The 20,112-nt window shown below is 40.6% G+C and overlaps 2 protein-coding genes across 6 annotated transcripts in view; both read left to right on the top strand.

The window, feature by feature from the left end:
* The first annotated feature begins 7,799 nt into the window (after positions 1-7,799).
* LOC135102271 (large ribosomal subunit protein uL29-like) lies at positions 7,800-13,782 on the top strand. The gene is made up of 4 exons (XM_064007229.1): positions 7,800-7,934; positions 9,763-9,899; positions 11,346-11,427; positions 13,616-13,782. Exons 1-4 carry the CDS (start codon positions 7,932-7,934, stop codon positions 13,763-13,765), a joined length of 372 nt encoding a protein of 123 aa, XP_063863299.1. The 5' UTR covers positions 7,800-7,931; the 3' UTR covers positions 13,766-13,782.
* A 2,644-nt stretch (positions 13,783-16,426) lies between these two features.
* LOC135102268 (meiotic nuclear division protein 1 homolog) overlaps positions 16,427-20,112 on the top strand; it is a 45,901-nt gene continuing 42,215 nt past the window's right edge. Inside the window, exons 1-2 of one of the 5 annotated variants that reach the window (XM_064007218.1) lie at positions 16,427-16,531; positions 18,820-18,987. The gene's annotated coding sequence lies outside the window, so the exon portion shown is untranslated. Of the gene's footprint in view, positions 18,988-20,112 lie in introns of all 5 variants that reach the window. The other 4 variants (XM_064007219.1, XM_064007220.1, XM_064007216.1 and 1 more) reach the window with 4 other exon arrangements.

Genomic DNA, 20,112 nt, shown 5'->3' with positions numbered 1-20,112 from the left:
ATAAAATAAAATAAAATAAATAAAAAGTGACAGACTGAGCAGAGAACAAAGATGTGTGTAGATTGAGAAAATAGGAATAAATTGGTAAATATAATAAGTAAATGAAAAGGTAGAATTTTATTGCTGCATGAGGGCTAAAATCACCAGAGAGAGAGAGAGAGAGAGAGAGACGAACAAATTATTTTCAAGTACTGAAATAATCACAAAATCTTGAGTCTTGAACCCAAACAGTTTGACATATGGACTCTATTATAGTCTCTCTGTGGCCCCTGCAGGTCATTGTCAATAAGGATGAGAGGTCGCCACCTCCACCCTATCCACACTGATGCACACTTGTTCCATTTACCCGCCATCACGATAAATTAGTTTAATCAGGGACGGACTGTTAGTTACCTATAGTGGTTCTCATTCTGACTGGGGAACAATCGAGGAGATAAAGTGGCTCCTGCAATCCTGAAGTAGCTCTTTGTATCATTAGGAAGTGTGATACATCTTCGCGGGAGAAGCAATGCCTCACCATTACCACCACACTGCAAGTAGTTGGGTTTGGATGTTTTTTTTTTTTTTTTTTTATGTAGCAGGGACACTGGCCAAGGGCAACAAAAATCCAATAAAAAAATGCCCACTGAAATGCCAGTCCCATAAAAGGGTCAAAGCAGTAGTCAAAAATTGATGAATAAGTGTCTTGAAACCTCCCTCTTGAAGGAATTCATGTCATAGGAAGGTGGAAATACAGAAGCAGGCAGGGAGTTCCAGAGTTTACCAGAGAAAGGGATGAATGACTGAGAATACTGGTTAACTCTTGTGTTAGAGAGGTGGACAGCATGGGGGGGAGGGAAAGAAGAAAGCCTTGTGCAGCGAGGCCGCGGGAGGAGGGGAGGCATGCGGTTAGCAAGATCAGAAGAGCAGTTAGCATGAAAATACCAGTAGAAGACAGCTAGAGATGCAACATTGTGGCGGTGAGAGAGAGGCTGAAGACAGTTAGAGAAGAGGAGTTGATGAGACGAAAAGCTTTTGATTCCACCCTGTCTAGAAGAGCAGTATGAGTGGAACCCCCCCTACATGTGAAGCATACTCCATACATGGACGGATAAGGCCCTTGTACAGAGTTAGCAGCTGGGGGGGTGAGAAAAACTGTCGGAGACATCTCGGAACGCCTAACTTCATAGACGCTGTTTTAGCTAGAGATGAGATGTCAAGTTTCCAGTTCAGATTATAAGTAAAGGACAGACTGAGGATGTTCAGTGTAGAAGAGGGGGGACAGTTGAGTGTCATTGAAGAAGAGGGGATAGTTGTCTGGAAGGTTGTGTTGAGTTGATAGATGGAGGAATTGAGTTTTTGAGGCATTGAACAATACCAAGTTTGCTCTGCCCCAATCAGAAATTTTAGAAAGATCAGAAGTCAAGCGTTCTGTGGCTTCCCTGCATGATATGTTTACCTCCTGAAGGGTTGGACGTCTATGAAAAGACGTGGAAAAGTGCAGGGTGGTATCATCAGCATAGGAGTGGATAGGACAAGAAGTTTGGTTTAGAAGGTCATTAATGAATAATAAGAAGCGAGTGAGTGACAGGACAGAACCCTGAGGAACACCACTGTTAATAGATTTAGGAGAAGAACAGTGACTGTCTACCACAGCAGCAATAGAACAGTCAGAAAGGAAGCTTGAGATGAAGGTACAGAGAGAAGGATAGAAGCTGTAGGAGGGTAGTTTGGAAATCAAAGCTTTGTGCCAGACTCTATGAAAAGCTTTTCATAAGTCCAAGGCAACAGCAAAAGTTTCACCAAAATCTCTAAAAGAGGATGACCAAGACTCAGTAAGGAAAACCAGAAGATCACCAGTAGAGCGGCCTTGACGGAACCCATATTGGTGATCAGATTGAAGGTTGGGAAGTGATAGATGTTTAAGAATCTTCCTGTTGAGGATAGATTCAAAAACTTTAGATAGGCAGGAAATTAAACCAATAGGACGGTAGTTTGTGGGATTATAATGGTCACCCTTTTTAGGAACAGGCTGAATGTAGGCAAACTTCCAGCAAGAAGGAAAGGTAGATGTTGACAGACAGAGCTGAAAGAGTGTGATTAAGCAAGGTGCAAGCATGGAGGCACAGTTTTGGAGAACAATAGGAGGGACCCCATCAGATCCATAAGCCTTCCGAGGGTTTAGGCCAACAAGGGCATGGAAAACATCATTGTGAAGAATTTTAATAGGTGGCATGAAGTAGTCAGAGGGTGGAGGAGAGGGAGGAACAAGCCCAGAATCATCCAAGGTAGAGTTTTTACCATAGGTTTTAGCAAAGAGTTCAGCTTTAGAAATAGATGTGATAGCAGTGGTGCCATTTGGTTGAAATAAAGGAGGGAAAGAAGAAGCAAAGTTATTGGAGATATTTTTGGCTAGATACCAGAAGTCACAAGGGGAGTTAGATCTTGAAAGGTTTTGACACTTTTTGTTAATGGAGGAGTTTTTGGCTAGTTGGAGAACAGACTTGGCATGATTCCAGGCAGAAATATAAAGTGCATGAGATTCTGATGATGGAAGGCTTAAGTACCCTTTGTGGGCCACTCTCTATCATGTATAGTACAAGAACAAGCTGTGTTAAACCAAGGTTTAGAAGGTTTAGGTCAAGAAAAAGAGTGAGGAATGTATGCCTCCATGCCAGATACTATCACCTCTGTTATGCGCTCAGCACACAAAGACGAAAATGAACGGACGTGTTTAGTGAGCAGTGACCTGACAGTAATATAGCTGGCTAGTGTAGACATGGTGCCTTGTGTTGCTGAGTCGTCTTGTTGTGTTAGTTCTCCTGTTCTCGAGGCCTTCGTTGCGAAGGTCTCAGAGGTGGAGGCTGAGTTCCTTCGAAGGATCTCGGAGGTGCAGGCTGAGTTTCGTGAGAGGATCTCAGACATGCAGGCTGAGTACTGTGAGAGGATCTCAGCACCTGTGGGAGGGTCGTGCCCCACCATCACCTTACCTAGTAAGGTGACAGAGGAGCAGTGGTCGGTGGTGTGCAGGGGACCCCAGAGGGTGAAGGTCCTCAGGGCACCTTGCGTGGAGACGAAGAATCCCTTCAATGTGCTGAAGGAAGGGAAGGAGAAGGAGGTGGACAGGGCGGGAGGAGGCAAGAAGGAGGGGGCAGATGCAGTTACCCTGCCCCAAGGTAGAGTGCTTGTGTTTGGAGATAGTCAGGTTATGCACTTAGATAGTGCGTTCTGTGCTAGGGATAGGAAGCGTAGGTTGAGGGTGTGTTTGCCGGGGGCCGGGATAGGGAAGGTAGCTGATAGGCTAGACACATGCTTGGAAAAAGATGGGACCAAGCCCATTGTTTTTCTCAGTGCAGGAGGGAATGACCTTGGTAAGGTCAGGAGTGAGGAGCTTATCGGGAGGTTTCGACAGGCATTGGACAGGATTAGGGACAAGGGAGGGATTCCCGTGGTATGTGGTGTCTTGCCGAGGAGGGGAGTTGGTGCTGAGTGGCTGTCCAGGGCTATTACAGTGAATCGCAGGCTAGCGAATCATTGTAAGAGTAGTGGATAGACGTTCATCAACAACTGGGACCTTTTCTATGGTAGAGACACCTTGTACGATGGAGTGCATTTATCACGCCAGGGTGTTTGTGTTTTGGCTGAAACGCTTGAGCAGGAGGTAACTGCACTCCAGCACTTTTTTCGTTAGTCGGGAGGGAAGAAGGGGTAGTGAGGAGAAGGCGAGGGGCAAATTAGTTAAATCTAGAAAGGTAGCTAGCTCAGGGAAGGTGAGAAATAGCTTAAGTGTTTACTACACAAACTGTAGAAGTATTCTGAATAAAATAGACTTGCTTAGAGGAATAGCGAGTGTAGAGAAATTTGATATCATTGCTTTAACTGAAACTTGGTTAGATATGTCAGGAAAAGTATTTAATCCAAAGGTTAAGATAGATGGTTATACAATGTTCTATAAAGATAGGGAAAACAGGAGAGGAGGAGGCATCGCGTTATATGTTAGGGACACATTAGTGTTGTATGAACAATAGAATTAAAACAGATAACAAAGCAGAGTCGATATGGGTAGATATTAAGGAAGGATCGCAGTCAGTAGTACTAGGGGTAGTTTACAGACCACCGACCAGTACAGAGGAAATTAACACCTCACTGTGGCAGGAATTAAATAGAGCAGGCAGGTACAGTCAGGTATGTGTGGTAGGAGATTTTAATTTTAGTAATATCTGATTGTGGGTAACAAGGAAGCAGAGAAATTTCTTAAGGTAATTCAGGATAATTTTTTAAAACAGGTAGTCGTAGAACCCACGAGGGGGAATAATATTCTAGATTTAATTCTTACTAACAGGGAGGAAGCAGTCACGCAGGTAGACGTTGGAGGACAGCTAGGTAACAGTGACCATAGGGAAATTAGGTACAATTTAGAATGGGAAGAAACTGTTAGAAACAAAAACACTAGTAAAATACCTGACTTTAGGAGAGCAGATTTTGAAGAATTAAAAAGATACCTCCAAGGAGTGGACTGGCAAAGCATGCAGGGTGAGGTCAGGTCAGGGACGGAGTTCAGAGAGATAAGGCAGGATGAGAGAGGTGAGGTGAGGCGTGAGTGTGTAGGACAAGAGGAGGAAAGATGTGTCCGGAAGGGGAGGAGGAAAGAGGAAGGGGGAGATAGGTGTGAGTATGTTGGAATGTCAGGTCATGCTGAAATGAAAGAGGTGAGTTCAAGGTGAATAGCTGAGGGAGTGGAGAGGATGGTAGGGGCTGCAATGAGGGGATTAGGTGAGGTAAATGTAGATGAATTGTATAAATATTTCGTAGATAAAGTTCATACAGGTCAGTTAGCAAACATCCCGGATAGGACAATAAGATCGCAAAAAAAAATGACCCTAAATGGATGACTGCTAGGTTAAAGCATTATATAGGGCATAAGAGAAGTATATATAAGAGATTAAGAGCAGGTGAAGAAGTTTTAAGGACACAATATAATGAATTAGTTAGAACAGTCAGGAAGTTAACGAGGAAAGCTAAGAACAATTATGAATTAAAGGTAGCCAGCCAGGCGAAGACGGACCCCAAGGGATTTTATCAGGTATACAGGACAAAGAATAAGGATACTATAGGTCCATTAAAGGCAGCAGATGGGGAGCTGGTTAGTTCTGGGGAGGAGATTAGTAAACTTCTGAATGAGTATTTTTTAACTGTCTTCACCCAGGAAAACATACAGGATATGCCAGGTAGTGAACAAGTGTTTAGAGCAGATGAGAATGAGAAGCTGACATATATTTCCATAACTAGGGAGATAGTGGAACAGGAGATAGATAGGCAAAAAAAGTTCAAGACACCAGGACCAGATGAAATATATCCCAGGGTACTTAAGGAATGCAAAGAGATTATTAGTGAGCCGTTAGTTTCTGTCTTTAGGAAATCACTGGAGTCGGGTGAGGTACCAGTAATGGAGGCAGGCTAATGTAGTACCCATCTTTAAGAAAGGAGATAAAACTTTAGCGTCTAATTATAGACCTGTCAGCTTAACTTCAGTTGTAGGTAAAATGTAGGTACACATTAAACAACCAAACTCTGGTAGGTACAGGGTATGAGAAAGATTTAGGAGTTATAGTTAACTCTGTACTCCATCTAGGGAAACAATGCATAAAAGCCAGAAACAGGGCAAATAGGGTACTAGGATTAATTTTTAGGAGTGCTAAAAGTAGAAGGCCGGAAGTAGTATTAAAGTTATACTTGGCTCTGGTCAGACCTCATCTAGACTACGCTGTGCAGTTCTGGTCCCCACATTACAGGAAAGATATAGGTCTATTAGAATCAGTACAGAGGAGAATGACTAAAAGGATACAGGGGATGAGGAGTATTCCTTACGAGGTGAGGTTGAAGCTGTTAAATTTACATTCTTTAGAGAGACGTAGGTTAAGAGGGGACCTGATATAAGTCTTTAAGTGGTATAAGGGTTATAACAAGGGAGATGTAAGCAAAATTCTTAGGATCAGCAACCAGCGTAGAACAAGAAATGACGGGTACAAGCTTGAAAAATTTAGGTTTAGGAAGGAGATAGGAAAAAATTGGTTCTCAAATAGAGTGGTAGATGAGTGGAATGGACTCAGTAATCATGTTGTTAGTGCTAGGACACTAGAGAGCTTTAAGAGAAGATTAGACAAGTTTATTTATGGGGATAATAGATGGAAATAGGTAGGTATATTTCATACAGGGACTGCCACATGTAAACCTGGTCACTTCTTGCAGCTTCCCTTATTTCTTATGTTCTTATGTTCTAAGACAGGTCTCTGACATGGAAGCAGTAATCATTCCAAGGAAAATCAGCAAAATACCTCCTCAGGTCCCCCCAACTAGCAGAGGCAAAACGCCAGAGGCACCTTCGCTTAGGGGGATCCTGAGGAGGGATTGGAGCAATAGGACAAGATACAGATATGAGATTGTGATCAGAGGAGCCCAACGGAGAAGAAAGGGTGACAGCATAAGCAGAAGGATTAGAGGTCAGGAAAAGGTCAAGAATGTTGGGTGTATCTCCAAGACGGTCAGGAATACGAGTAGGGTGTTGCACCAATTGCTCTAGGTCGTGGAGGATAGCAAAGATGAAGGCTAGTTCACCAGGATGGTCAGTGAAGGGAGAGGAAAGCCAGAGCTGGTGGTGAACATTGAATTCTCCAAGAATAGAGATGAGGGAAGAGGGTCAGAATGTGCTCCACTTTGGAAATTAAGTAGTCAAAGAATTTCTTATAATCAGAGGAGTTAGGTGAAAGGTATACAGCACAGATAAATTTAGTTTGAGAGTGACTCTGTAGTCGTAGCCAGATGGTGGAAAAATCGGAAGATTCAAGAGCGTGGGCACGAGAGCAGGTTAAGTCATTGCGCAACATAAACGCAACATCCAGCTTTGGATCGAAAATAAGGATAGAGAAAGTAGGAGGGAACAGAAAAGGGGCTACTGTCAGTTGCCTCAGACACCTGAGTTTCAGTGAGGAAAAGATGAGGTTTAGAAGAGGAGAGGTGGTGTTCTACACATTGAAAAGTAGATCTTAGACCGTGAATGTTGCAGAAGTTAATGAAGAAAAAGTTGAGGGGGGTGTCAAGACGCTTAGGGTCGTCGACAGAAAGGCAGTCCGACCTGGGGACATTTATGGTCCCCTCCCCAGATGAGGACTCCGAGGCTGGTGTAGGAGTCGCCATGATGATTTTGAAATTTTTGAGTGAAGGGTGTGTGTGTTATTGGTGTTTGTAGTTTTGTGTGGAGGAGGAGAGTTGTCTTTATAGGGCAGGCTGTGACTGCCCCTTGTGTTGTGAGACACAAAGGGAAACGTTCTGTGAGGTCACAGTTGGGTTTAATGATAAGTTCACAGCATCCTCTGAACAGTGCTTTAGACCTCACGGGAAGTAATTATTGTTTCGGCAAGTGTCTACTGCCTCCTGTATGATAAATTGAGTTGTCAATAGAAGACAGAAGATAAACAGTTTAAGATAAAGAGTAACAGTAATAAAGATAGCGCTTTAATGAGCAGTGTGCTACTAGCTACTACTGCTACTATCACTGTTTAATAGTATTAGTAGTAGTAGTTGTTGTTGTTGTTGTAGCAGTAGTTGAAGTTCAAATTACCTCATTAATGTAAATCTACCCTTGTTTAATAATTTCGAGACAGTGACTACTTATTTCTGAGTAAAAAAAAAAAAAAAAGTACACCATGAAGGGATTAAAAATGAACTGAATTATTCTAAACCTAACCTAATCTAAGCCCTTGAATGGAAATGCTAATGTTATCTTAATATCACCCCAATTTCCATCAACTTGGCAAGGAAATCACGAAGAGAATAGCCCAAATCATTGAAAAGAGGAGTGGGTTCCCTAAGTGCGCATCTCTACCGTCTTGTGTCCCTCTGTTTATTTCGCTGCACCGAGGAAGGAGTCCCTTCCACACCGACCATCCGACACAATGGTGAGTGTCAATTTGTGTCGCGTTTTTTCTCAGTCATCCGCCAACAAACTAAAGGATACTATATACAGATAAGTTGCTGAGTATGTAAATAGGCATATTTAGCATGGAAATACTACGGCGGAGACCGGATTTCTGTTCAATTAAGCCCGTTTATGCGGGGTGGGGAAATCTGATGTTGGCTGATGGCTGTACTTCGGGTGGATTTGTTTATTTCTTCCTCCCTCCATCATGACTTTATTTTGGGTAGGTTTGCTGCCTAACATATGCAGTGCCTTGCTTATAACAGGTGCTGTTGAAATAGAGGGTGTCTTCGAAATACGCTAGGTTGTAAATATTGCTAAGTTAATGTTAGAGTAGATGGTGATGCGGTAAAATTTGGATTGGGTTAGTTTCACATTTAGCTAGGGTTAGGTAAGGGCTAGTTTGTTAGCCCATACTTTCGGTCATCATTCCTCCTTGCTATATACTGTTCATTAATATTTGTCGGAATTATTTTGATAGGTCAGTCGTACTCGTGTGGAGGCCGTGGTGAGGTTCTTCAGTAGTGTTTTGCTTGTGCTTTGCTGAGCTAATGCCTGGCAGGGTTGATTTCAGACCCACAGTACTCATTTGGTGGACCTATGTTTAGTTATTTTATGGATAGAAAAAAAAAAAGATTGCCTCCCCCATTCCCTCCCCTAACCTAACCCCTCAAACAAGCTTGGAGGCTGGGTGTTAAAAAAAAAAAAATTAAGGAAATTTCCCTAACCTATCCTAGCCAGGGAAGCTGCGCCCCCCCCCCCCCCCGACACTCCCCTGCTAGGACGTTAACCAAACCTCAAAGCCTCTATCATAACGCCTGACACGTCTCAAAAACAAATGAAAAGTGTAAATGAACCTACTGTGGAAAGTCGTAATTGGTGGCCTCAGGAATGGCCTCACAAGTGGCAGCGTGTGATTGGAGGGATCAGCTGTATAGATACCATGAAATCCTAATATGCCACTACCCACAAATCCCAGTTATAAACAAAAAATCATTTCATTGTCTACTCTTGACTGGTGCAGAGCTCTCTGGACTCAGAAAATGTCAAATTTCTCCACATTTGAGTGTGGAGAAATGTCCCCCCCCCCCGTTTTTTTTTTTTTTTTTACGGCAAGGTCATCGAACCTTCTACATGGCATGTGAGTTTCATGCTTGTACGTAACATGCACGTGATATCCAGATTAACCGAGAAAGAAATTGTTAAAGAATTTATTATACAGAAAAATATTGAAATGGAGTAATTAAAAGTAAATGCTGACAGGTTAAATGTTAAGATTACTTTGGAATGAGTTGAATTATTGGTAAAATTGTAGGAGGAGAGTGGTGATGTGATCTTTGTTCACTACTACATTGTTACTTATCTCAATATGAGGTCTTCACAATGTAATTTCTGTGAATTTTCTGCCATGATCTGTTTGATGGGTTGAAATCTTGATCCTGATGGGAGTTAATCTTATCTGTCACTAATGGCAGACTATCTTGGCCCAGTTTTGCACAGTATTCAGTTAATACTAAACATCAAAATCTACTAGGAATAAAGGTTTTTCTTTAAACTTTCAGTATGTACCTTATCAAAAAATTATTCAGTCCATTTGTCCAGCACATGTTGTTAAGAATGTAGGTGTCTTTACCAAATTTAATGGGAATACATTTATGGATACAGCTCCTCTTTTATTTATTTGTTTATTTATTCTTTCTTCATTGAGCACTGTTGTAATGGGGAGAATTCATATGGAAGCAGGGGAAAGCTGTGGTGTGGCTAACAAGTCCTCATTGTCCTAATAATAATAAATTTTCCTCTGGCAGGTCAAGGTCAAGTGCAGTGACCTTCGCAACAAGAAGAAAGATGAGCTCCTCAAGCAGCTGGAGGAGCTCAAACAGGAGCTGTCTGGCCTGCGGGTGGCCAAGGTGACTGGTGGAGCAGCTTCCAAACTCTCAAAGATGTGAGTGAATTGGTGAAAGAGAAGGCTATTCTGCCTTCCATGCTGCTTGATGCTAGAAACCTCCATTAATATTGTTAACTGCTGTTGCATAATTATGAACTTTAAAGGCTATCTGTCATCATGTATTTGCACATTCAGTTCTTCTGCTTCATTTATTCCTCATTACTGAGCATGATCAAATACCAATTTTGGCAACATATATGTGAATAAAAAGCTGCATGATTCAACAAATTGCTTCTCTTCACATATTCTTTTGTGTGGTGGCTGAGTGTTTTAACCCTCTGGCCATTTGGCGGCACTGCGTTCATGCGGTGACCAGCTCGCCCATTAGAGTGGACTGTCGTACAATACAGAGTCCTTGGTGTAACTCGCTTCCCATTCTCTGCAGTAGACAACAGTATCACAGTATTGTATAGAGGCATCTAACATAAGTACTACATGGTTATGGGATAACAACTTGGTTTTGGTCAGTTCAAATAATGAAGGTAAATTTGCACTGATAAACTACCCTTTGCTGGTTAGGCTCTGCTCCCTTTCACCTGTTGATAATGTAAGGAAGTATATTGGTGACATGTATTGTCTTGTCGCCTGGCCTGGGTGTGATGACGTCACAGCCTACCTACCAGTCATGCATTTCCAATTGAGAGCAGACACTACACTACTACTTCCAGTAATTTTTTTATAATAGCTTTTCCTCAACTGCCTGTTTTTTCCTTTACAGTGGTCTAACATTTTTGTATTACTGGTTTTCATAATGAGCAATTACCATCAGAAACATGTATCTGTGATCAAAATGTATGTGACTAAATCATGCTTCTGCACTATACTTGGATACTCAAAAAAATTCACATTGGCTTTGAAACAAAATTGTTCTTTTTTCAATTGTCTGTTTATATTTCTTACCATGATGTATAATTTCTATGTACTGCTGATATTCATAGCTTGTGGAAACATTACTGGAAATTCATATTTATGATCAAAATGAAATATGCCTAGGTAAGTCTCCCTGATATACTTCCACATATCAATAGTCAGTCATTTGAGACAAGGGCTTCTAGGTGCAAATTTACCTTCTTTGTTTGAACAGACTAGTTATCACACAGTTGCATTGATGACATGGCTAACACCTATCAGTTATGAGCCATAGCAGACTTTGGTGCTAGAAATTATTTGATATTAAAGCCAAAGAGTTATGACCTTGGAACCTGGCAGGTTACCAATCATGTACCTTGTATGGGTGGATGGGTGGGGAAGAGTAGAGATTCTACAACCCTACCTACCTTTAAGAGGAGTATTGAGATAATGTCAGAAAAAGTTGAGTCCTCATGATGATATATTTTAACCTGTGATAGAGAAAGAGGATTGATAGCACCGAGGAAGATGCTGAGTTGTTGGGATGTGATATGAAGTGTTCTTTCTGTAACCCTGTACCCTTTTCTTTGCCAGCCGTGTCGTGCGCAAGTCAATTGCCCGCGTCATGATTGTCATCAACCAGAAGACCAAGGAGAACTTGAGAAAATTCTACAAGGTGAGATTGTTTCTTTAATTATTGCATTCATGTTGAAGCCGAGGTGGACGTTGAGACACGGGCAACTTAACACAGGGCAGGGCAGAAAACTGCATCTTACTGTTTTAGATGTAAGTGTGCATGTTGGTTGCAGGGCAGCACAGTGCAGGTGTAGATCTGTATTGGCCTGTGCCACAGCTCTTGAAACAGTTTCCTGCATAGTTGCAGCACAGCATGACAGTACCCTAAAGATAGCCAGTTTTTCTCTGCTTCCTATTGGATTTTGGGTTCTACATCATTCAGAAGATATGACATTTTGTATCATACTGTGCACATCTTCAAATTGATCTTGGCTTTATATGAAATAGTTCATGTATCTTCCATCAGACATCTTGGAGGTTAAAGCAAATTCTCCATGTGCATTTCTCTTTTTTTATGTATCCACTCCTTCACATTGACTTACTTTTACCAAAGTCATACAATAACATTACTTTCTTGAACTCATTCTCTGAGTCTAAATGTGTGCCTGGGCTTACACACAAAATTATATGTTACTATATACAACTGCATTGTTTTTTTATTGGCTTTTATTTGATGATGGAACAACACTACTTACTAAATCTTTTGCTCCACTTGGCAGTGCATATAGGCTGTGACTATCATGACATTGTTTATCTTGCCAGCTGCAGTTGTCAGGTAATAGTAAGTAATTTCACATACCAGACAATCAAGTCATGGTTGCACATGTACTTTTTAAGTTTTGTAGTTGACAATTTGTCTCAAAGTACAGTAGTTTATATTAGGTTTACATTTATTATAACTTGTAACATGACTTTCACTTGACTACAAATACTCTCAACATGTCCAACAACACAACCGTTTTCTGTTGTAACTGACAATAGAAAATGAGCAACAAGATGTTTGGTGCTGCAAACAAAACTGCAAACAACTGCCAACAAAAACAGCCAGCATGTTGGGAGAAAGTTGCCTCATGTGACGCCGCTGGCTGTGTGAGAGTGCAAGTGATTTATTTGAGTAGGAATGCTGTGGGTCATGTATGCAATTCCTAATTTGGTGAGAGAAATGAGATGGTGACAAGTCATTGATTACTTCTTAAGGTGAATGACAAGGGATGGGTAAAAGATATCAAAGAGATCAGAGGTGGAGGAAATAATAAGGGAAAGTGTTCCTGCTGAGAAGGGAATTCAAGGAGTCTGACTGTCCATGAATTCAGAAAGGAATTCACCAAATAAGTTGAGAATGAAGATGGTAGTGCAGATGATAAGGTACAAGAATGATGAACATCTTTGTCCGCATGATGATATGACCATGTATTACCATGAAATACAAGTTTTCACTTATCTTGGATAAAAAATAAAATTTCCATTATAGGTATTGTGTGGCTTGACAGACAGAGGAACCAGCTAAGCACAGGATTTTGTAGTGATTGATTGATAATATAAATCAGATTGTCAAAGAAAAACTTTCACAGGAATGGCAGTCAAAGAGGAATTGACTGCAAAATGCAGAGTTTAAAGATTAAGTTTTACAAAGCAAGCCATACAAATTCCCAGTACTCAAACTGAATATCAGTGCAGTGTAAGAATGCTTACATTGATGTCTTGTATGATAAATGATTCTTTAGGAATATCTAAAGAACATGATAAAAACTTATTTATAGATAACCTTCCATGCTCTTGAAAAAAAAATTAAATGAAGAGAACTTATAAGGACATTTATTTGAGATTATGTATAATATTCAATTGTGCATTGTTATATTTAATTGTGCTTTAAGTCAAGAGTTTTGTAGATGGACATATTAAAATTCAATTGTGCTTGAAGTCAAGGGTTTTGTAGATGGACAGTCTCTCTCTCTCTCTCTCTCTCTCTCTCTCTCTCTCTCTCTCTCTCTCTCTCTCTCTCTCTCTCTCTCTCTCTCTCTCTCTCTCTCTCTCTCTCTCTCTCTCTCTCTGTTCAGCATTAACTGTTGTAACCATTAGCAGCTTCAGTCTCTACCATTTCTGCTGGTGAGGAGTGTGGTAGGGGGCCATTGGTTTGGGTTTGAAAGCAGAGAGGTTAATTGCTTTAATGGAATTTTGTGGAACCAGAGCTGGAGCATCAATCATATTCCTTGATAAGGACATGCACAATGTTTAAATGAAGAAATGAAAATTTACACCCATAGATACAAATATAAATTTTTCCACAGAACAAGAAGTTCAAGCCCCTTGATCTGCGCCCCAAGAAGACCCGCTCAATCCGCCGTGGACTTACCCGTCGGGAGCTGCAGATTATGACTGCCAAGGAGTCCAAGAGGAGATGGAACTTCCCCATGAGGAAGTATGCTGTCAAAGCCTAAATAAATTTATGATTGTATATTTGTAGTGTCACTTTGGAGCCCTAAGCATTTTTTATATTCTAACTATATACTACTTTGTACTGCAACTGACTCAGTTACTTGCTGGCAAATATTAATAGTTGGATTCCAATGCGGAAAGACTAACTTGCTTAGATGTTCAGCATCTTTAACATTGCAGGATCAGAACATTAACCATTTACTCACCACAACTGCTTCCTTAATTCCTTGAAAAAGTATGAATTATGTAGAGAAACACTAATGATGGAGGAGTTTGAGTTTAAACACCCCATCAAGCTCAATCTTCCTACTGGGAAAGGTAACCTTTACCATTCATCATTTGTGAGTGACAAGATTGGGCTTCTGATAGCCTGTTTATGCTTAGAAGTAGATTGTTATACATTAAAACCCTTATAACTAGGCATAATAGGGCCTCCAGCCTTGCTGAATTATTAAGTTTTGCGAATTATGCATATTATTTCATTTCCCTTGATTTGCATTATTAACATTAAAAAAAAAAAATGCACCACAGCAGCAGTAATAGCTTAAAACAACACTTACCAAGTGAAGAATCATGTAATCCAAGCAGAGGGAGGCCTTGTGGTAAGATGTAGGTGTTGGGGGGGACCAAAGAAGCTTCCACGAGTGGGACTAGTCGAATGTTTTCACAACCCTAATGCGTTACAACACAATCACTTAAATTCATTGCACTGTTCTGTATTGTGCTGTACAACTTAAATAGACAACACTTAAACACTTTCTAATGTGCTTTTAATTACTAATGCTTATGCTAACACTCAAATAAAAACGGGCATTGTTGTTGTTATTATTATTATTATTATTATTATTATAATTATTATTATTATTATTATTATTATTATTATTATTATTATTACTGTATAATAATAATAATAATAATAATAATAATAATAATTATTATTATTATTTTATTTATTTTTTTTATTTTTTATTTTTTTACAAATAGCTCGTTGCCTTGCCAAATTTATATCAAATTACGAGTTATACAGTGCCGCGTTGTAAGGGTTTTACTGTACAGTTTTCATAATAACTGTGATGAGTGCATTTTCTGGAAAAATACGTCCTAGAACCAGGATAGTTTCAATGAATAAATGAAGAGAAACACCTCTACATCATCCAGACACCTAACTCAAGAAAGCTCTTATCTCTTACTGAACAGTGTGAGCCTCCCAACAATCATAACACACCCGGAGCCAGATCCACGAAACGGTTGCTACTTAAACTGCGATCAGCGTCCAGTATCAACCTCCGGCACATAAATCTAATAAGGAAAATAAAACTATCATATATATATATATATATATATATATATATATATATATATATATATATATATATATATATATATATATATATATATATATATATATATATATAACGAAGTCTCTCTCTCTCTCTCTCTCTCTCTCTCTCTCTCTCTCTCTCTCTCTCTCTCTCTCTCTCTCTCTCTCTCTCTCGTAACGGAAAAAAAAAAAACGAATGTCAGAAGTGAGAAAAACACAGCATAGGAAAAATGGGGCCTTTTTAAATATATTTTCTTCATAACAGAAGAAATATTTTTTACTTGGTATTAGTTGTCGGTCATTCAAATTTCACGATGTTAATTTTATTCTAAAATTGGGTCTTGTTGCTGTGAAAGCTTGAGAAAACATATACTTGGCTCGAGTATTACGTGATGAATCTGTGATCGTTAGGTTTAGGATGGTCAGAGCTAGGTCTGTATTAGGAGCCCTTCACACACTACACATCATCTTCGTCTTTGCCTATTTAATCCATAGTGGCCTTTCACACACTACACATCTTAGCAGGAAATGATAAGAAAAAAAAAAAAAACATGGAAGGAATTGAATATTGTTCCCATTATACCTTCATGATATTGTTCCTTGATGGCATTGCACCTGGGATGAGGTACAAGGCAGTGAAGATTGTGAAAAAAAAAAATCCATATGGGTATGTCAAATATATCAGCATGGGCGCGTTCCAAAGAGGTTTACGTAGCTTAAGTAACCTCCCCACTTTTTTGACGACGGTCGATCAGCTGGAGCTAATAAAAATGGCCGCCCACAGTGATCTTAGCAGAAGAGCTCGCTGAAGACCCTGTACTAGACGTTATGAAGGTTATTCATAGATGAAATTAAGTCTTAAGGAGGCGCGAGAAGGGAAGAGAAGAGAGGCCATCGAATCCTGTGAGAGTCATGAATTATGTTTGTTTAATCAACAGCACCCCCACTCACAGGGGAAGCGTACTGCCTCTCCGGCCCGTGAGCTTTCGTTACCTCACAGTGACGTCATCATCCCAACAAAAACAAGTTCCGTAACGTTAAGTAACGTTACGTAAACCTCTTTGGAACTCGCCCCAGAATCATGTGATGAATTTTCCTTTTTGTAAGATATATTACAATGAAGGCCAAAAAACTAACAAGTCTTATTAGTCTTTTTGGTGGGATGACCTACGTACCGTTGAGAAAATGCTGGTATAAGCATTTTCATATGATGAAAACGGATTTTATTTTATTTTTTTTCACCCAAAGATTAATACTTTCTGTGCTGTTAAAAAATAGTTTATCAGTATCTTTTTTTTTTATGCATTTCCTGTACCAAGTTAGAATTTTCTAAATAGTACGTATGGACACGAGAAAGTGGTATGTTTCAGTGTTACCAAGATCAAGATCGTTTCATGAACCGGCATGACAGCAATGAGGCAGAGGAGTATCAGAATGCATGGGCAATGTATGTAAAGCAGCAGCGGTTGACAAGACGAATGGTAATGAATGCTAAAGTGAAGAGTGAAAGGAGTGTGATTCAATATTTAAGGGAGAAAGGTATGGAAGGTGGCCGTGAATGGTACAAGTTCATGAGAAGTGAGAATATGTCAGGCAGTGTTGGTGTGGAGAGTCTAAAAGTGGATGGTGTAGTTATAACAGAGAAGGACGGAATCAGGGAGGCAATCAAAGGGTTCTGAGAAGAAGTAGGTGGGGTAGGTGAGATGTTTAGTGTGAGAGAAGGATGTGTGACACTGGAAAGGATGAATGCAGATGAACCGGATGAAAGAATCAGCAGGGAGGAAGTGGAGAGATGTGTGAGAAGGCAGAAAAAATGGCAAGGCAGCAGGTCCAGATGATATACCGTATGAATTCTATAAGATTGGTGGGGAGTTAGTGGTTGATAGAATGAATGAATTATTCAACCGAGTGCGGGATGAAGCGAGAGTGCCAAGAAAGTGGAATGAGAGCCGAGTGTGTCTGTTGCATAAGGAAGGATTTAAGAGTAAGAATGAGTTGAAGAGCTACAGGCCAATTGCATTAGTGAATACAACTGGTAAAGTTTTCAGTGCAGTGTTGAATGAGAGACTGTGTAAATGGATTGAGAGAGCTGGAGTGCTGGGTGAAAAACTGAATGGTTTTCGTGTGGATAGGAGAGCTGAGGGCAATATTTTTGTGGTGAATGAAATGATTGAAAAGAAAAAGAAGGATGGGGATAAACTGTACCTAGGTTTTTTGGATATAGAGAAAGCTTATGATAGAGTGAACAGAGAAATGCTAGGTATAGTCTTAGAAAAGATTGGATTGAGTGCAAAGATAGTTAACATAGTGCAAAGTATGTATGTGGACACAAGAGTTAGATACAGGCTAGGAGACATAGAAACAGACTGGGTGAAGAGTGAGAGAGGAGTTAGGCAAGGCTGTATATTGTCACCAACCCTTTTTAGCCTGTATACAGAGGAGCTAGCAGCCAGGATGAGAAGAATGAATGTATGGGTAAGTGTGGGGAATGATAAAGTATGTGTGCTTCTTTATGCAGATGACATAGCTGTTATGAGTGAATCGGCAAATGAGCTTCCAAGTTTGTTGGATGTTGTGGACGGCTATGGAAAAGACTTTGGAGTAAGGTTTAGCAGTGAGAAAAGCAAGGTAATGATTGTGAATAGGTCAGAGAATGAAAGTAATGTGGTATGGAGACTTGGAGAGAATGAGTTGAAACAGGTGCAAGATTACAAGTACTTAGGGATGTGGATGAGTCCTAGTGGGTGTGCAAAGGCAAAGAATGAAAAGATAAGTATGGTAAACCAGTGGGCAGGTCGATTGGGAAGTGTGGCAAGGATGAGAGCGAGTAAGTATGATGTGTGGAAGAGTGTGGCTGTGCCAAGTGTAATGTATGGCATGTGATTGCATGGAATGAAAGTGAAATTAATAAGTTAGAAGTGGGCCAGAATAGAGTAGCAAGGATGGCACTGAGTGCACCGCGGTACACAGCAGTTGAAGCCTTGAGAGGTGATATGGGATGGAGCACCTTTAGGAAAAGACTCACAAAAGCCACACTTAGGTACAAGATTAGGCTTGAGAGAATGGATGATACAAGAATAGCAAGGAAGGTGGAATGAAAGTGGAAGCAAATGGAAGAAGAGGTGCATGAGAATGACAGACAGGAGTGGATTACAAGTTGTGTGGGCGATGAGAATGGCTGGGAGGAATCAAAATGAGCGTGATTGGGTGGTAACAAGAGGAGGCAGAGTGGGAGCTGAATAGGATGTGAGAAAATGAAAGAATGAGATAGACAAAGAAGTGAAATGTGTGGGACTGAATGAATGGAAGAATGAGATGGAAAGAAAGAGGACCCTGGAATGGTACAAGGAGAAAGGGGCCCCGAGGTATGAAAGGTGGTATGATGGAAGCCTGGATGATGATCTCTTCCGAGCGAGGGCACAGTGTATGGATGTGAACGCAAGGAGTTACAAATGGTCTGAGTCCTGCAGCAAAGTGTGCCAGATGTGTGACATAGGAGATGAGACGGTGGAACATGTGGTGCTGGGGTGTGTGAAGTATGCCAGAGAAAGGAATGGATGGTGTTGTTGCTGGGACTGTGTAGAGAGGCGAATGAAAAAGATTGAGGCGGTGAAAGAGTTTCTGGCGTGCCAGATGTAAGAACAATTAGTGTAGAGGATGCTGTTCGTTTCTCTCTCTCTCTCTCTCTCTCTCTCTCTCTCTCTCTCTCTCTCTCTCTCTCTCTTCCTTCTACAGGAGTTGCCGATCCAAAGGCCTGGCGTAGGAGTGATCCCGAGCCACCTGTATCATCAAGATCAAGATCAAGATCAACCCGCCGCCGCCAAAAACAAAGCATTGCAGCCGATCACAGTGGAGCTTCATTTACCCAGTGCAGTTGGCTGGTGCTGGTGATCCACGTCTCGGGTAAGTATACAGTAGTGTTTGTAGATTCGCTCATGCATATAATGATCAGAAAATTTCGTAGTCCTTTGCGTGGTAGTGGTTTGATCCACGGTAATAAGTCAAGTGGAGATTTTGCTGAGTCAAATAGTGGCTCGTTCAGTGGAGGCTGGACGTGCTTGTCTCATTATTTTTAGATGTTGCGTTATAGTTTACTGACGAGAGGATCAGTGTGCAGCGTGATACACCCAACCATCTTCCCGTGTGGCATACATGCATACATACTCCATAAGAACACATGATCTAAATGAGAAAGATTCAAAGAAACTCAGGCACCCGCCGAGCCCCTCCCGCTCCTGCCTCGCCTTGCCCAACGCCATGCTGCTCATTTTATTTATTTTATTATATATATATATATATATATATATATATATATATATATATATATATATATATATATATATATATATATATTTTTTTTTACTGTCAAGTCAGTTCACGCTGCATTAGAGTTAAAGGCCTTGATACAATATTCTACCGTGTCAATTGTATATGATTTGTATTACGTAGAATATTAGATTGATCAGTCCAGTTGCTGTGACGTTATGATACAATGGTATGATAATGTCTCACCTTCTTGGTTCAGTCTCAGCTTCTCCCAGGCGCTTGACTGGTCGCCACTTTTATAAGTATCCAGAGTAGAGACTTGTCTACATACTCGGGATTTTTAGTTAGAGGAAGTGAAAGAGGAAGAAAAGGGTGAAGTCAAGGAGATTTAATCTAAAACAACCAACCAAGCTAGTGAGTGATCTGAGAGAAACAAAACATTAGGCACAAATTTTGTTTGTATTAAGAGAGAGAGAAATGACTGTTCAAGTGTAACATAGAAACAGGAAGACAGGGATTTGCTTATTCTTGGATTCCTTAAATTGAAGTAGCTAAGCTGGTTTGAAAATATTTGAACACAAAAATTTAATTGATGAGCAAAGGCAATAGCAGATATTCAGGTGCTGCCCCCCCTCCCCCCAAAGGATGGTACCAATGCCCTTCACAAAGACATTGATGGTCACATGGAATGGCCTTTACACTTGAACAGTCAGTGGTACTAATATCTAAGTTTGATCCTTGTTCTGCGATGAATCCAGATGA

The sequence above is a fragment of the Scylla paramamosain genome, chromosome 7 (assembly GCF_035594125.1).
Source record: "Scylla paramamosain isolate STU-SP2022 chromosome 7, ASM3559412v1, whole genome shotgun sequence".
In the NCBI taxonomy this organism is placed as follows: domain Eukaryota; kingdom Metazoa; phylum Arthropoda; class Malacostraca; order Decapoda; family Portunidae; genus Scylla; species Scylla paramamosain.
This window is presented reverse-complemented; position numbering and strand designations above follow the sequence as displayed.